We start from the raw sequence: 15,852 nt of genomic DNA on the forward strand, positions 1-15,852 counted from the left end.
GCTAGGGGATCCTCCCACACTGAAGCTGTCCCTAACCCGCCCCATTTCCCACCAGCTTTGGGCTGCAAACAACCCAACCCTTAGGAGATGGGACCTCGGCACTATGGGGGCCGTTACCGGAGAAAGACTCAGGGTCCCGAGCAACACCGCCCAAGTGGTTTCCCATACACCACATTTTTGAAAAAGACAAAAACCACCTCAAGCGACCGTAAAATGTTTTTGCTAAATTGAGGACGTTTTTTCCCCAAATTTTGATGGAAACATGGCTGGTGAAACATGTAGTAGTAATGAATTCCTTGATATGAGTTGTACATTTAATATGACCAATAAACAGTTGTCATGAAATTAATATTTAAATTAAATTATTGTATTCGGTGCATGTTTTTTTTTATTTAATAATGTTTTTATTTCAGCTTGACAAACTTGCTGCCCTTGATTTATTTATTTTTTCCCCATACTACTTTTGGGGAAGAAGTGCAAAGGAAGCTTGGTGGCCGATGTCATCCTAGGAGGGGATTATATTTTGGATCCTGATTTGCTTCAGAGGGTTAAACATATTTATGAAGCTGTGCTAAAGAGTAAGTCTTTTTTTTACAAATATGAAGCTCTGGATTAATCTGAAAACACTGGTAACCCTAAGGAACCCAAAGCAATGTGAACCCACAAGTATCATTATCTTTATTTTTCTATTGATGCAAAGTATGAGCATTACTTTCAGCCATAATAGGATAAAGCAGCATGTGATCACCCAATTGTTTTCTTTAGCAGTTAAGCCAAGTCAACAAGCTAGATAAAAAGTAGGCAGAAAATCTAGAATGCTCTGATCAGACATTAAGAGACAGCATTACCTTGACTAGGAACTCGATGACTATATTTGTTGATATAGACTGTAGATAATTAATTTTACTTTTTAATCATAGCATAACACACCTGTAATGTACAAATCAATCTTATTATATATACTAGCCTGTTATCATCACTCGCCCGCAGGTCCTCTTCCTTGTGGTTCAATAATTAGTCATAGGCTATATGGAATAAAGGGGCACTGAGATTAAGGCAAACCGTAAAATTTTTCTTGTGTGTGATGTTTGTCTTGTCTGCAAGTTCATTTTCAAAGACAGAAGAAGGCCACAAGTAGCACAGAAACTACAGCACCTCCAGAAGCCACTGAGACCAACGGCACTCCAGAAGCTACTGCCACTGAGACCACAGGCTCATCAAAAGCCACAAGACCCTGGGGCCAGAAAGCAAAAAAAAGACAAAGTGAAGTATATTTCCTTATTAGTCAGTAATGTTTTATTAGAACTGTGTTAATAAGTATGTTATCACAGAACTATGTTTTTTTAATATAGTACCAGTCAAAAGTTTGAACCCACCTACCCATCCAAGAGAATGGGAAAGCGTGTCCAAACTTTTGACCGATACTGTATATTCTAAATTAGTAATTTAGACTAGTAAATTAGTAAACTTACTGTATTTAAATATTAAGCATAGCGTCAGTTCTGGCAGGTCACATTAGTCAAGCTCGAATCAGCTGATCCACATCTACCTATAGGAATACGACGCCTATATACAGTAACGCCTATTACTGTATACATGTATAAGCTCCTTCAGTATTATCAGCAGCTATCGCGTTTCTCAGGAGCCAATTACCCTCCTCCATCCCCAGCTCCACCTCTCGTCAGTCATTATAGCATTCTGATTACCCCTGAATCAGACTTAAATTCTCTTAATTATATTGTACATTCAAATGAATTAATGATATCTGCAATACTTTTATGTCTGCTCTTATGATTCTATGCTAGGCTGCATGGATGCGCTGGGAGTTCTTGCCCAGAACAGAACCATACCACCAATCCAAACTATATGCTAACTGTCAATCATATTTGACGATACAGGTCTTGACAGAAATAGTGTTTAATAAAATGTGGTATCTTGTATGTTTTTTATACAGATCCAGTCCAACAGAGGGTAGCCAGCAAGATGAAGCAAAAAAAAAAGTGTTAAGTACTCTATTTACATTTTCTCTATTTAAAATGATATGATGTATCAACTACACATTGATTCTGCCGTCACAGTTAGGTATTGTCTATACTGGTATATTGGTATACTTATTTCAATGTTATATTGACTGTCTTTCAGATGAGTGTCCAGAATGCTGTAGGAGAGTGAGGCAAAACAACTTTGACTACTCCAAGGTTTTGAAAAGAAGAGTGAGAGAGGTTTGTCTTTCTAAAGCCTTTTCAACTGTCTTGCTTTATATCAATGTACTTGCATTCACTCATTATTAATATTTAAATCCTTTTTGATTCTACAATGAATAAGGCCCTGTGTCCACGAAAGCGTTTTTTCACGCGACTGGCATATTTTTCCAATAGTTTTCAGTGGGAGCGCCGCTGAGTGTCTTTTTCACGCTGATGCACTGAGCATTCGTCGTTTTTTACCGGTCGCCAAGAGTTGAAGAATGTTCAACTTTGGGTAAAATGCAGCGCTCATCACTGTCACTTTTTACCCAGCTGTCCAATCACAGTGGAGGAGGGGCGGGACTATCTTGAAAATACATTCGCCAAAGAGGGACATACCTGGAAATTCAAGCTTCGCCTTTTGCGTTTTACACTCAGTGACACTTTACCGGTCGCCAAGAGTTGAAGAATGTTCAACTTTGGGTAAAATGCAGTGCTCATCACTGTCACTTTTTACTCAGCCGTCCAATCACAGTGGAGGAGGGGCGGGACTAATAACACACAACCGCCACACTCTGCTCGTACAAAGTAAACAGATGACAACAACAAGCATAATAATTAAACAAAATAGTTTTAAACTAGAGCCAGAGCAAATACTTTATAATCTATCGACATTTTTATATAGAAACAACACAGAAACAAACAATCTGTGAAATGAGATACTAGTAACACTTTCGCGAATATTCCGTATAATAACAACAAGCAAAGCATCTCTACTGAAAAAAAAAAAGCCAAACGCTCTCAAGCACTCACAGCTAGGCGTTATCAGCTGGCTAAAAACGGTTTGGTGGACACACAGCCTTAGCCTGACTACGTCAGACTTCGTACTTCCGCTCAATTTCAGTTCGCTTCTGTACTCAGTCTGAGATAGCGACCGTTTTCCCTGTTTTCCTCCGGCCTCAAAACAGCCGGCCAATCAACGAACAGAGGGCGGGCTGAGAGCCGTGACGTAGACGCTGATTGTACCGTGGATGCGTAGATTTACTTCACATAATCTGCAAAAGTCGTTCACAGCCATGTTCACTCCGGTATTTCGCTCGATGGTTTTGTTTTCGCATCATACATGTGTTTGCAACACGGTCTCACCCCTATTCGTCACATACTGCCGTTTGGTCATTTTCCCCTCACGTACCAAAGGCCGACGTTGAGGGTACCCCCTATTCGTCGCTTGACAACGGAGAGGGTCATCCGATAGATTTGAGTGCAAATCCCTCATCTTTGAATTTTGAAGAAATGGGGTTACCCATCCAGCGGTTTGCCTGCGCTGGAAAGTATGGTTTTAGGCGACTGATTTTATGCTGCAAATGTGTATTTTGCAGTAGCGTGCGGCGCATATTGTTACAATCATTCATTGGTGCGGTGAGCATACATTTTCGTGGGGCAGAAACCCTTGTCTGAATCGGTATAACGACTTTTCCTTTCTCTTTTTTATATAATTTTGGGTTACATTAAAATTACATAATTACAGGACTTTATATTTGCTGTATGCTTAACACATGCCTTAATTTAGGTGGGATATTTTATAATTGTAGATCACATAGTTTGATCATTTCCCCCTCACGTCCATAAGCCGACGTTGAGGGTAGCTACCCCCATTCGTCGCTTGACAACGGAGAGGGTCGTCCGATATTTGAATGCAAATCCCTCATCTTTGGATTTTGACGAAATGGGGGTTATCCATCCAGCTGGAAAGTATGGTTTCAGGCGATTAATTATGCTGCAAATGTGCATTTTACAGTAGCGTGCGGCGCATATACTGTTACAATCATTGGCGCGGTGACCATACATTTTCGTAGGGCAGAAACCCTTGACTAAATCGGTATCACGACTTTTTTCTCTCTCTCTCTTTTTTTTTTTTTTATATATAATTTTGGCCTACATTAAAACGACATAATTGCAGGACTGCATATTTGCTGTAGGCTTAAAACATGCCTTAATTTAGGTGGGATATTTTGCCGATGGTATTTCAATTTGCAATTGCTTATACTATAGTGAGCCTACAACTTTGCTTTTTTTTTTGCGACAAAAAAATAAAATAAACAATATTCGCCTACTTTTATAGAACTTTCATCTCAATACTGATTATGATGTTGTAATAAATTAAATAGCCTACTGCAGAAATGTTTATATTGCTTAATATGGACATATCCTTTGGCAAAGTGATGGATGCATTCTGGGAAGTGGTGTGTTTAAATGTAATGGCTACATATACCCGTGTTTCCTTCACTTAGACATTTATGCTGACCCTTTAAAATTATATAAAAAAATATTATAAAAAAATATTAAGACTGTACTTTTTAATTATGATTGATATTTTGGCGCAATTTTGTGCAACACGTCACTGTGTGCGACCATCGCAGAAACCATTGCCCAGCGCGATTCCACCACGGTAAGTCGCTTACAACAGTCTCATAAGAAAGAGAAATGAATAAGCATTTATACGTCCAAAAGTAATACAATTACGAGTTTATAAAAAAAAAAAACATGTTGTAGGCCTATATATATATATATATATATCAGGGTACCGTCGTCGGTGTATGAATGAGTGAATGAATGGGTGAATGTGAGGCAATCTGTAAAGCGCTTTGGTGGCAATGAGTCTGTTGCAAGCGCCTATATAGTCCATTTTGTGTGGAAATAAACTCATAATTTTATTTTGGACGTGTAAATGCTTATTGAGGGATTATTGGGGATATATATATATATATATATATATATATAGTTTAAGTCTGGCAAGGCAAAGTTTATACAAGTATCCTGATCATGTTATTCCTGTTTGTTTATCCAAACACAAGGATGTGTTCAAAATATCATGAACCCTAGCTCACACAAAAACTTATTTTTAAAGCCATTTATTTTTTATGATATTGTGATTGCATTAATGAACAAGAGCACCATTTACTTAACTTCTTAGCCTAGTAGTTATTCATATTGTATTATGTAGTTTGGTGATCTATTCTTTTTTGATTTGTTCTTCTCTTTCTCTGCAGGTTCCTTAATCCCTGTCCTTTTTTAAAAAAAACATCACCTCATTACATCGAAAAAAAGGCACTTTTAAGAGCCACATTTGTCTTGTATTTTGTTACTCTCTCTACTGTTGTATTGTGTTCTCTCTCTCAGATCATCCCGGAAACAAGCAGGTAAGATTTTTTCTACATTAATGTTTATTAAAATGTAGACTCCAGATCTAGTTTTGTATCTTGGAAAGGTATACAACATAATCACAAGTCATGGGTCTGAATTAGAATATATCTGAGGTTATTATTACGTACCTGTGCCTAGCATCAGGTAAAGTTTGTGTCATTGAGTGTAAAAAGCAACAGCTTTTTTGCTACAGCAGGTCCCAGTCACAGCCAGAGTCGAAAGACTGGTGTCTCTCATGTCAGGGCTCCGGAAACCAGTGCGGAAATGACCATTGACTTTCCTTCCGTTACTGCAGGTGTGTTATTTATTTTGACTTCACTGGTTCAAAACAGTATGTTCATTTATTATAAAATCGCCATTGTTCAATGCTACTGTTTTTAAATATTGTGCATTGTTTTAACAGAGTCCTTCCTTCAAGAGCTTAAACGCTCACTGGGTGAGGACATACATGAAGATGAAATGGCACTTCAAGCCTCAGCAGACTGGTCGACTCGAAAGAGCCTCATATCAGGGTGGTGGGAGAAAGAGAGACCCCGACTGGTCAACACCATGGTGGCTCGACAACATGCGGCAACTCGGATCTGCCAACATTGTGGAAATGGTCCAGCCGTTATCCGTTGTTGTGACTGCCGACCACACCCATTCCTCTGTGGCCAGTGTGATGTCAGGGTCCACCAAGGTCAAGTGTTCCACAACAGGGATTCGATGACACTTGCATTTTTTCATCCATTGCCTCCCACAACTTGTGTTGTGGAGAGGGTTCTAACCCAGTGTGGTAAGTTGTAGTTTTTAAGTCACATTCTTAGACTTGACTGAAAAACGAAATGCTGTTTTCTGATAGGTCGATGAAGCCGTCAAGTGCATCTTGTTTAAAATAGTTTCCAGTAAATAAATGTTATTGTTTAATTCTCATCCATGTGTTTTTTTGTTTGTTTTTAAGAGCGTCTTGTTCCTTTGGAGATGCCAGAGACAATATGCGGTTGTCTACAAGTATCATCCAGTGTCATCGCAGGACAGTCCATAGTTGTGGTTACAATGAATGGTAAGAAGAACTTTATGGGTTTGGGTGGGGGTCACTTCTGTAGAATTTTCTTTTTGATTTTCTCTGATTTTCTTTATCATGGATGGAAATCCAGAGGTGTCAATAGGTTGTGTGTTGATTAGATTGGCTGGGCCCACCTATGTGGAGGAAAACAATTAACCTTTGTTTGAATGGGGATAGTTAATTTGCCTGTCAAAATGTTTGTAGAAGTGTCCTCCTGATCCATCCTTAGTCAAATGTTCCCATATCAGTTGTCAGAATGACACAGTTTGGTCTGTCAGAATTAACTTTGTGTATATATTTCCTTCTTTTTCCAGGGCGATATGATCTCAGATTGCCTCAGATTATATGCAAAGCATGTGAAGCCACTTGGAGTCCTGGAGTGGATGACCTGATCCGTAATGACTACTGGCCTGCCACTTCTCACTATTCAACTGTGTACGCAACAGATGTCCTTTTTTCTTTTGAAGAGCTGAAGATGGCTGCACCAGGGATGTCTAGCCAAGCATTTCTTAGAATGCTGGATCAACGCACTGTTCGCTTTGGCCGTGTAAGTATTTGTGGTAATAATTGCGTAACTCCATATATAATACTATGAGGGCATGATGATGATGATGATAGTACACATGAACAGAGCCATTAGACCCTTTATAGACAACCATAAACTCATGTTCTCAAGGCCGGACTTACCATTGGGCTTGACTGGGCTCAAGCCCATGGGCCCCGCCCAATAGGGGGCCCCGCCCGTTTACGTTTGATTTTTTCAATAATATGTCAGTCATTTAATTTTTCATTTAAAGTTTGTTGATTGGTCTAGCATTGTTACCTGGCCCTGCCCTGCCATGAAAAATGTAATTTAATTAGCTAAATTAAATGTCAGTCATCTTGAGGTTTGCTGATTGGTTATTGGCAGTTACGTAGTGCCTCGTTTACTGCCGAACCGTTGAAAAAACCTGTCCGCATTAGACAGTAGCCGCGTTTCCATTACCCTTCAAATTGCGCAAATTGAAATTGCGAATTGAAAATAAGCACAATGGAAACACGTCAATTTCGCAAAAACTCCCGTTTATCGCAAAAAAGTTTTTACACTCTCATGAGGAGGTTTTTCAGGCAATTCGAAAAAGGAATATTTCGCAAAACTGCAATGGAAACCGTTTTTGCGCATTTACAGTCACCTGACTTAGAAGACGCGGTGTGTTTGAGGTCCATGTACAGCTACGCAAATAATAATAATTTTATATTATTTTATTATAACATTTAATAGGCTATATTTAGAAGAGGCTTTTATGCAAAAAAGGAACAAAGCTGAGTGTGGAGCGCGCACTGCATGACACGGAGGCGCGAGCGCGAACACTTGCATTTTCCTATCAACAGTGGAAACAACTTAAAATAGCCTAGGCTACTCTATAATTTCTTGTCATACAGAAAATAATAATACATTATTCCCATCTACTTTTATTTGTGTAAACTCACAATAACAAGAAAATGTTGTGCTTTTGTAAAATAAAATAAAACAATCAGACGCTTTCATGATCTCCGTAAACTGGAGCGCGAGAACTGAAACAAAATATAGCTTATGTAGGCTAAAGCTTGAAATGTCCACTTTAAATCGAACAAATTCGAATCGAAAGCTAATACCTTCTGATTAATCCGTATGAAAGGTGCATTTCTCTCCAAAAGCGCATCTGCTTAACAGCGGAGATGGAGATGTGATTTTAGCCAAAACAATAGTTTATTAATAATATTAATGGCTCTTCTCATTCAGCACTGCGGGAAAAACATCAATTCCATGTTCTAATTTGGCCTTAGAAAACCAGTCAAATCGACATGTTTTCCATATTAATTTGTGAATATTTTAAATGTTTAATAAAGGGGCAAAAATCTGAAAATTCGTCGATATTTACTTTTTTGCGCAGCAGTTTGTGTAGCCAGTTCAAATTAAAATTTTGGTGTTCAACTTTGCGTTTTAAAAAGACAACAACCGTTCATTTTTCGTTTTTCAATTACGGGTTAAAAAAGGAAAAACGAATGGACACAAAAGTAGCCTACATGGATCGTTTGGACAGAATACGAGACAGAGTTCTTTATTAAATTCATAAAAGAAACAATAATTAGCCTATACAATAATTAGCCTATACTGGATTCTAAATCTCAAAGAAATGCCACAATCAAAACATATGTTTTCCAGGTAAATAAGTGTTTTATTCTCATTCTGACCAAGACATTTGTGCATTGCAATAAACTTATGATCACTTTGAACTTTTTTAATCATTATGTATTTATTGGAAAAAACTTTTTCAAGCTTCAATCAGTGGTCATATAAATAAATTATTACGTTTTTTTAACATGTAACACTGTCTACGGTACCAGTCACCTTTTGAAAGTAGCTTTGCACTTCAAATAACGATTGGATCGATTATATTGTTACGCCACCAGATGGCGACAAATGACTTTTAAAAAAACATTTGTCATTGAATCGTTCATTCAGGAGATTCGTTAAAAAATGCTGATTCATCTATGAAGCAAGTGTATTTGATTGAGGAATTGAATCATTCATTCAAACCAAAGTTTTTTTTTTTTTTTTTTTAATTCAGATTAATTAAACATTTTTAATAGACTTCAGCAATTAACATAAATTATGTTATTTTGTTTAGTTGTTTGTTCAGAATCGTGATCTCTACTTTTTATTCTCAGTTTATCCAGAATTGTGTAGCTCTAATACATAGCTTGTGTATGTATCATTTGTGTTCTATTTAAAGTAATGTATAGCCTAGAAGGCAGGGCCCGAAAGTGACTCAAGCCCAGGGGCCTCCACCAACCTAAGTCCTGCCCTGCATGTTCTCTCATCAGCAGTTTGCACTGCGACATTTATGAAAAAACAGGTCATTCTGAAGATCTCAAATTCAACTCCAATGGCTACCGACTTTGACATCTTTTCCCCAATATCATTTCCTGATCCCAGAAGTGTTCCCTTGGATTAATGGGCTAAACATTGCACAGGCTTAATTCTAAACAGTATGGAAGCCGTTGTAGCCCTCTTTGCGTATAGATTTAGACTGAATGTCAAACAATATCCGGTATGTTTAATGGCCAGGTCCCCCAAATACACCAGTGTATAGTGTATGAGTGAAGTTTACACAAGTTTACTCAGCTACCGTTCGGACGCTCTTGCTTACTGCTCCGCGCTTTGCTCTATCGCTTTTATATTTTATCTTCTATATTTTTATAGTTTAGCTCCTTTTATCACCTAATTTTAACTTCAGCAAATCAGCACAGTGCTCAAACGACAAAGTTTGGATTACCACAAAAACGCAGAATTCTTCTACCCGACCAGCTTACATTCCGGGGAAAGGAAAACACAACTGCCTACAAGGATAAGAGAGAAAATGCCTCTTCTGGAATCTACTTGCTGCACTAACTGCCACAGACTTTTACAAAGGATTGCAGTTCTTGAAACAAAGTTATTTACGGGACCACCAAACCAGACGGAACACACAATAGAGCTTCGTCATGGACACCCTCAGCATATAGCCGGTGAGTCCCATGAAACTAGTGCTCCTCGACAGGTAGAGAAACAAGCCGATCGACTTACAAATCGATGGCACAAACAGGGAGCGAGACCCAAAGGCACTCGAGACATCAGATTGTCACGAGCCCCACATATTGCCGCAGTAGCATCCTCTACCCCAGATACAGCTCTGACAAGGATGGCAAACACTGGTCTCCCACCAACACCTATACATCTTGAGAACAGATTTGAAGTACTAATGAATGTAAATGAGGAATCCCCAAACGTGATGAATGTGATCGAACACAGACTGTATCAGCCAGTAGCTAACACTGATGCTAACTGGCGCTCAAGGTCGAGCAGACAGCGGCACTCAGCTCAGAGCACAGCCGAGCCCAGGACTCTGATAGTGGGAGACTCCATAATCAGAAACATTAGCAGCAGGGATACAACTACATGCTGCCTTTCACAAGCAACAACTTCTGATATAAACAGGGAACTTCAGAACATTCTGATGAAACATAAGACTGCAAATCGACTCATAATTCATGTGGGGAAGAATGATATTCATAAAGAGCAGTCAGAACTCCTTAAGAAGGATTTCAATGAACTTTTTGAAACACTTAAAAGACTGAAAGTTCAAACATTCATCAGTGGACCACTCCCAGCAAGAGGAACAAACAGGTTTTCTCGGCTGCTTGGGATTAATACATGGCTGCAAAAAACCTGCAATATAAAAGGAGTAAACTTCATTGACAACTTCAATCTTTTCTGGAGTCAGAGACAACTATTTCATCGGGATGGCCATCACCCAAACAAACTTGGTTCAAGAGTGTTAAAGGACAATATCGACTTCTCCCTCAATCATCCTTCTGCAGTGTGTGTCAATCTGAACGACACACACACACCTGGAAACAGTATGAATGAACACGGGACTTCACTTCAGCAACAAGATGGACATGCGGTTGACATATCACACAAGGACAATGATAACACCACTGAGCCACAACAACCTCTGCTCACGGACACAATCTCAGCTGAGCCCTGCCCACAGAGCTCACCACAGACAGACATATTAGAACTGCTCCAAGATTCAGCACCCAAGGACGACTTCCTGGAAAACAGCCAGGGAAGCCAGGACAGCATATCACAGCCTCCTATAACACCTGAGCAACAGCCCCTTTCACCAGATACTTTCTCACTCTCGCCAGCGACTCCACTCCTGTGCTTCTCACAGAAAATGGAAGAATTAGTGCATGCTGGAACCAGACTATCCCACTCTTTTGCTGCAAGCCCCCAGATACCAACCAAAAATCGTCAGGCACCTCAAACACCGAAGCCTGCGCGCCGAGCTCGCCCGCCCCCTCCTCCTGTGAGAGCTCTTCGGCCTCTTCGGCCAAAACGCCAGGGCCCACACCCTCCTCCATCTGCTCGAGGTGAACCAAAAACAACTGATACCAGCTCTCAGTGATGTGTTTTGGGTTCCTGTTATGATAACAGTAACTTTCTCAAATGTTTACAGAACAAGCGGGAACCCAGTGTGCCTGTATCTTTCTCTATTGCTGTTCTATTACAAGATAGAAAGTCTAAGGCCTTCAATAGCCGTACAGCAAACCCAACTAATCTGGTGCCTACTACATGTCAAACTAAGATTGCTGTGGGGACAAAAAGTAAGACTGTTAAGTTAGCACTTTTAAACATTCGCTCACTTAAAAATAAATCACTTCTAGTCAACGACTTAATAACCACAAACAACCTGGATTTTATGCTTCTAAATGAAACCTGGCTAGAAGACAGCTGCAGTGCAACAATCCTCAATGAAACAGCCCCTCCTAACTTTACTTTTATGAGTGTCTGCAGAGCTGTAAAGAGAGGTGGGGGTCTAGCTGCTCTTTTTAAAGATATCTATCAATGTAAGCAAATATCATTTGGGAATTACCCGTCTTTCGAATATCTGGGTACTGTGTTAAAAGGTGCTCCTCGCATTTTACTTATCATTATTTACAGGCCTCCAAAATATTCTCCAGCCTTTGCTGAGGACTTTACAGAACTGTTATCAACAATTACCTCAGAGTTTGACTGTTTTGCCATTGCTGGAGATTTTAACATTCACATAGATAATGCAGAAAACAATATGACAAAAGAAATCAAAACTGTTTTAAAAACTTTTGATCTGACTCAGCATGTACATGGACCCACACACAATCATGGACACACTCTAGATTTACTTATCAGTAAGGGTCTAAACATCTCATCGATTGTTATTAAGGATGTGGCACTGTCTGATCATTTCTGTATTTTCTTTGATATATTGATCTCTCCTGCCACTGAAGCTGGATCTGTGTCTGTCAAGAAGAGATGCTTAAATGAGAACACTAGTGTACTATTTATGAAGGCTATATCCTTAACACCAAGCATATCTGCTGACTCTGTTGATTTTCTCCTTGATTCTTTTAACTCAAAAGTTAAAAATATAATTGATGATATTGCTCCTGTTAAAGTCAGGAAGAAGAGTGGCAGACAAAAAGCACCTTGGAGAAACTCAACAGCAGTGCAACATATGAAAAGACAATGCAGAAAAGCAGAGCGCATGTGGCGGAAGACAAAACTTGTAGTCCATTATAACATATACAAAGACAGCCTGCATGCTTTCAATATGGAACTAGGCAAAGCTAGACAGACTTTCTTCTCAAATATTATAAACAGCAATTTAAACAACACACGCACTCTTTTTGCTACTGTAGAGAGACTGACAAACTCCCCAAGCCAGATTCCCAGTGAAATGCTCTCAAACAGCAAGTGCAGTGAGTTTGCTTCTTTCTTCTCTGAGAAAATCAATAATATCAGAAAGGTGATCAGCACATCCTTGAGTTGCACTGGGGTCAGACAGATCAGACCACCTGAGAAAGTAGTTACTATGTCTGACTTCAAAGAAATTGATGGCAAAATTTTGGAAGAAACCGTACAACACCTTAAAACATCAACATGCGCTCTTGACACACTTCCCACATCTTTCTTCAAAATTGTGCTAAACAGTTTAGAAGCAGATCTTCTAGAAGTGGTAAATGCCTCACTTCTCTCTGGGAGTTTTCCAAACTCCCTGAAAACTGCAGTTGTCAAGCCCCTCCTGAAAAAGAGCAATCTGGATAAGACCATATTAAGCAACTATAGACCGATCTCAAATCTTCCTTTCATAGGCAAGATCATTGAAAAAGTTGTCTTCAATCAGCTGAACAAATTCTTAAGCTCGAATGGATACTTTGACAATTTTCAATCTGGTTTCCGACCGCACCACAGCACAGAGACAGCGCTCATAAAGATAATAAACGATATTCGCTTAAATACTGATTCAGGAAAATTATCAGTGCTGGTACTACTCGACCTCAGTGCTGCATTTGACACTGTTGATCACAACATACTTCTTGACAGGCTGGAAAACTGGGTGGGGCTTTCTGGGATAGTCCTAAAATGGTTCAGGTCATACTTAGATGAGAGAGGTTATTATGTGAGTATAGGAGACCATAAGTCTGAGTGGACATCCATGACATGCGGAGTCCCTCAAGGCTCAATTCTTGCGCCACTCCTGTTCAACCTGTATATGCTCCCAATGAGCCAAATAATGAGAAATAACCAAATTGCTTACCACAGCTATGCAGACGACACACAGCTGTACTTAGCCCTATCGCCTAACGATTACAGCCCCATTGACTCCCTGTGCCGATGCATTGACGAAGTCAACAGTTGGATGTGTCAAAACTTTCTTCAATTAAACAAAGACAAAACTGAAGTTATTGCGTTTGGAAACAAAGATGAAGTTCTCAAGGTGAACGCATACCTTCACTCTAGGGGTAAAACAACTAAACATCAAGTCAGGAATCTTGGTGTGACACTAGAGTCAGACCTTAGTTTCAGTAGTCATGTCAAAGCAATAACTAAATCAGCATACTATCATCTGAAAAATATTGCAAGAATCAGATGCTTTGTTTCCAGACAAGACTTAGAGAAACTTGTGCATGCTTTCATCACCAGCAGGGTGGATTATTGTAATGGACTCCTCACTGGCCTTCCCAAAAAGACCATAAGACAGTTGCAGCTCATACAGAACGCTGCCGCCAGGATTCTGAGCAGAACCAGAAAATATGAACATATCACACCAGTCCTCAGGTCTTTACACTGGCTCCCAGTTAGATTTAGGATTGATTTTAAAGTATTATTACTGGTATATAAATCATTCAATGGCCTAGGACCTCAATACATTGCAGATATGCTCACTGAATATAAACCCAACAGATCACTCAGATCATTAGGATCATATCAGCTAGAAATACCAAGGGTTCATTCTAAACATGGTGAGTCTGCTTTTAGCTATTATGCCAGCCGCAGCTGGAACCAGCTTCCAGAAGAGATCAGATGTGCTCCTACTGTAGTCACATTCAAATCCAGACTCAAAACACATCTGTTTAGCTGTGCATTTACTGAATGAGCACTGTGCCGCTGTTCGTCCGACTGTTTGTACTGTACTGTATTTTACTCTATTTTTCTAAACTGTTTTAATTATTCTTATTTCTTTTAATTATTTTAATTTCTCCTATGTCAGCAGGGCATTTAGCCCGAAACTGTAAATGCCCACTCAGAAGGTGATAATGTGAAAGTGATTAATGTGGGTTTGAAAGTAGAACAGTATTTAAATGACGATATTAAAGTTTTCGTCTGAGAAAAAATGTGAACGCAGTGCTAAAGTGCTAAAGAAAGTGAAAAGAACGTGTGAGTAAATGAGGGAGAAAAGAAAGTTAAAGGAAAGTTGATAGATGGAAGTCGTAAGAAGATTGAAGGTTAAAAGAAGGTTGAAAGATTTAAGTCTTAAGGGAATCCTTTGAAAGAAAGATCTATAATAAATATTCTTTTTTATTTTTTAAAAGTACTGTATTTTATTTTATTTTTTCTAAACTGTTTTAATTATTCTTATTTCTTTTCATTATTTTAATTTCTTCTATGTAAAGCACTTTGAATTGCCATTGTGTATGAAATGTGCTATATAAATAAACTTGCCTTGCCTTGCCTTGCCATTGTTTATTTCCTTTGATATGTATTCTAAGGAGTGGTAACAAAGTTTGTACAAACATCCCAAAATATATCCATTTAGAACATTTTACTTCAGTGTAGTATATTGTTTAATTTGATCCGTTTTACTGTTCTCTTTTGTTCTCTTTTACTGAACTCTTCTTTGAAACAGAGCGGAAACATCACAGCAGACAGCTTCCGGAAAAGCTTCTTGGAGTGGGGAGCTGTCCGATTCGAAGTGGACAAATTATGCCAGGAGGACCACTTTGACTGCCCAGCGTGCAACCCAGACATGCTTGCAGTATCCGTTGATGGAAACCGTAAGCACTACAGATTCAAGAGTGCAGCAAGGTACTGTGTGTGCATTGACGGTCCATTACTTTGAAAGTAACTGCTGTGAATTCAAAATCATATGAATATTTAAAGTTAATATGTATCTCTTTTATTTAGATCGGAGGAAAAAGCCATCTTTGATGGCGTGTTCATCGCGAATGATGATGACGTTGCAAAATTCGTGGACTATGTCCATACCTCGACCAGTCATGTAAACTTGCACAACTTCACTATATTTACCTATAAAACACCACGTCCTACAGAGTACTTTGTTTGAACAAGTTTGGACTGTTCATCTTCCATGTTTTAGGTCTCTGGAAGAGGTGTCTGTGGAGGGCAATGGTCAGCGGCGCGTGAAACGTCTCAGAAGTCCTCAGGAAAAACAGACGAGGAGGGCCTGGAACTCGCTGTATGTCGTCATGGGGTTCTCCTTCGTGCCCTCAATATGTTCAGGGGGGAGATTTTTGCCTACCCCCTGTACCTACAAAAGCAAATGGCCTGTAAGCCAGTTACATTTTTTG

The 15,852-nt window shown here is 39.3% G+C and overlaps 1 protein-coding gene and 1 long non-coding RNA gene across 2 annotated transcripts; both read left to right on the forward strand.

The window, feature by feature from the left end:
• Window positions 1–386: 386 nt before the first annotated feature.
• LOC309505476 lies at window positions 387–2,909 on the forward strand. The gene is made up of 3 exons (XR_014208455.1): window positions 387–1,263; window positions 1,955–2,002; window positions 2,143–2,909. It is a non-coding gene; the product is annotated as an uncharacterized lncRNA (long non-coding RNA).
• A 2,515-nt stretch (window positions 2,910–5,424) lies between these two features.
• Window positions 5,425–15,820, forward strand: LOC309482029 (uncharacterized protein). Its single transcript, XM_082147219.1, has 6 exons — window positions 5,425–5,682; window positions 5,791–6,162; window positions 6,328–6,429; window positions 6,747–6,979; window positions 15,171–15,349; window positions 15,449–15,820. The coding sequence occupies exons 1-6, from the start codon at window positions 5,652–5,654 to the stop codon at window positions 15,606–15,608; spliced, it is 1,077 nt and encodes a 358-aa protein (XP_082003345.1). The 5' UTR covers window positions 5,425–5,651; the 3' UTR covers window positions 15,609–15,820.
• Window positions 15,821–15,852: the final 32 nt, after the last annotated feature.

Source organism: Leuciscus leuciscus (genome assembly GCF_965113295.1).
Source record: "Leuciscus leuciscus genome assembly, chromosome: 1".
Lineage (NCBI taxonomy): Eukaryota > Metazoa > Chordata > Actinopteri > Cypriniformes > Leuciscidae > Leuciscus > Leuciscus leuciscus.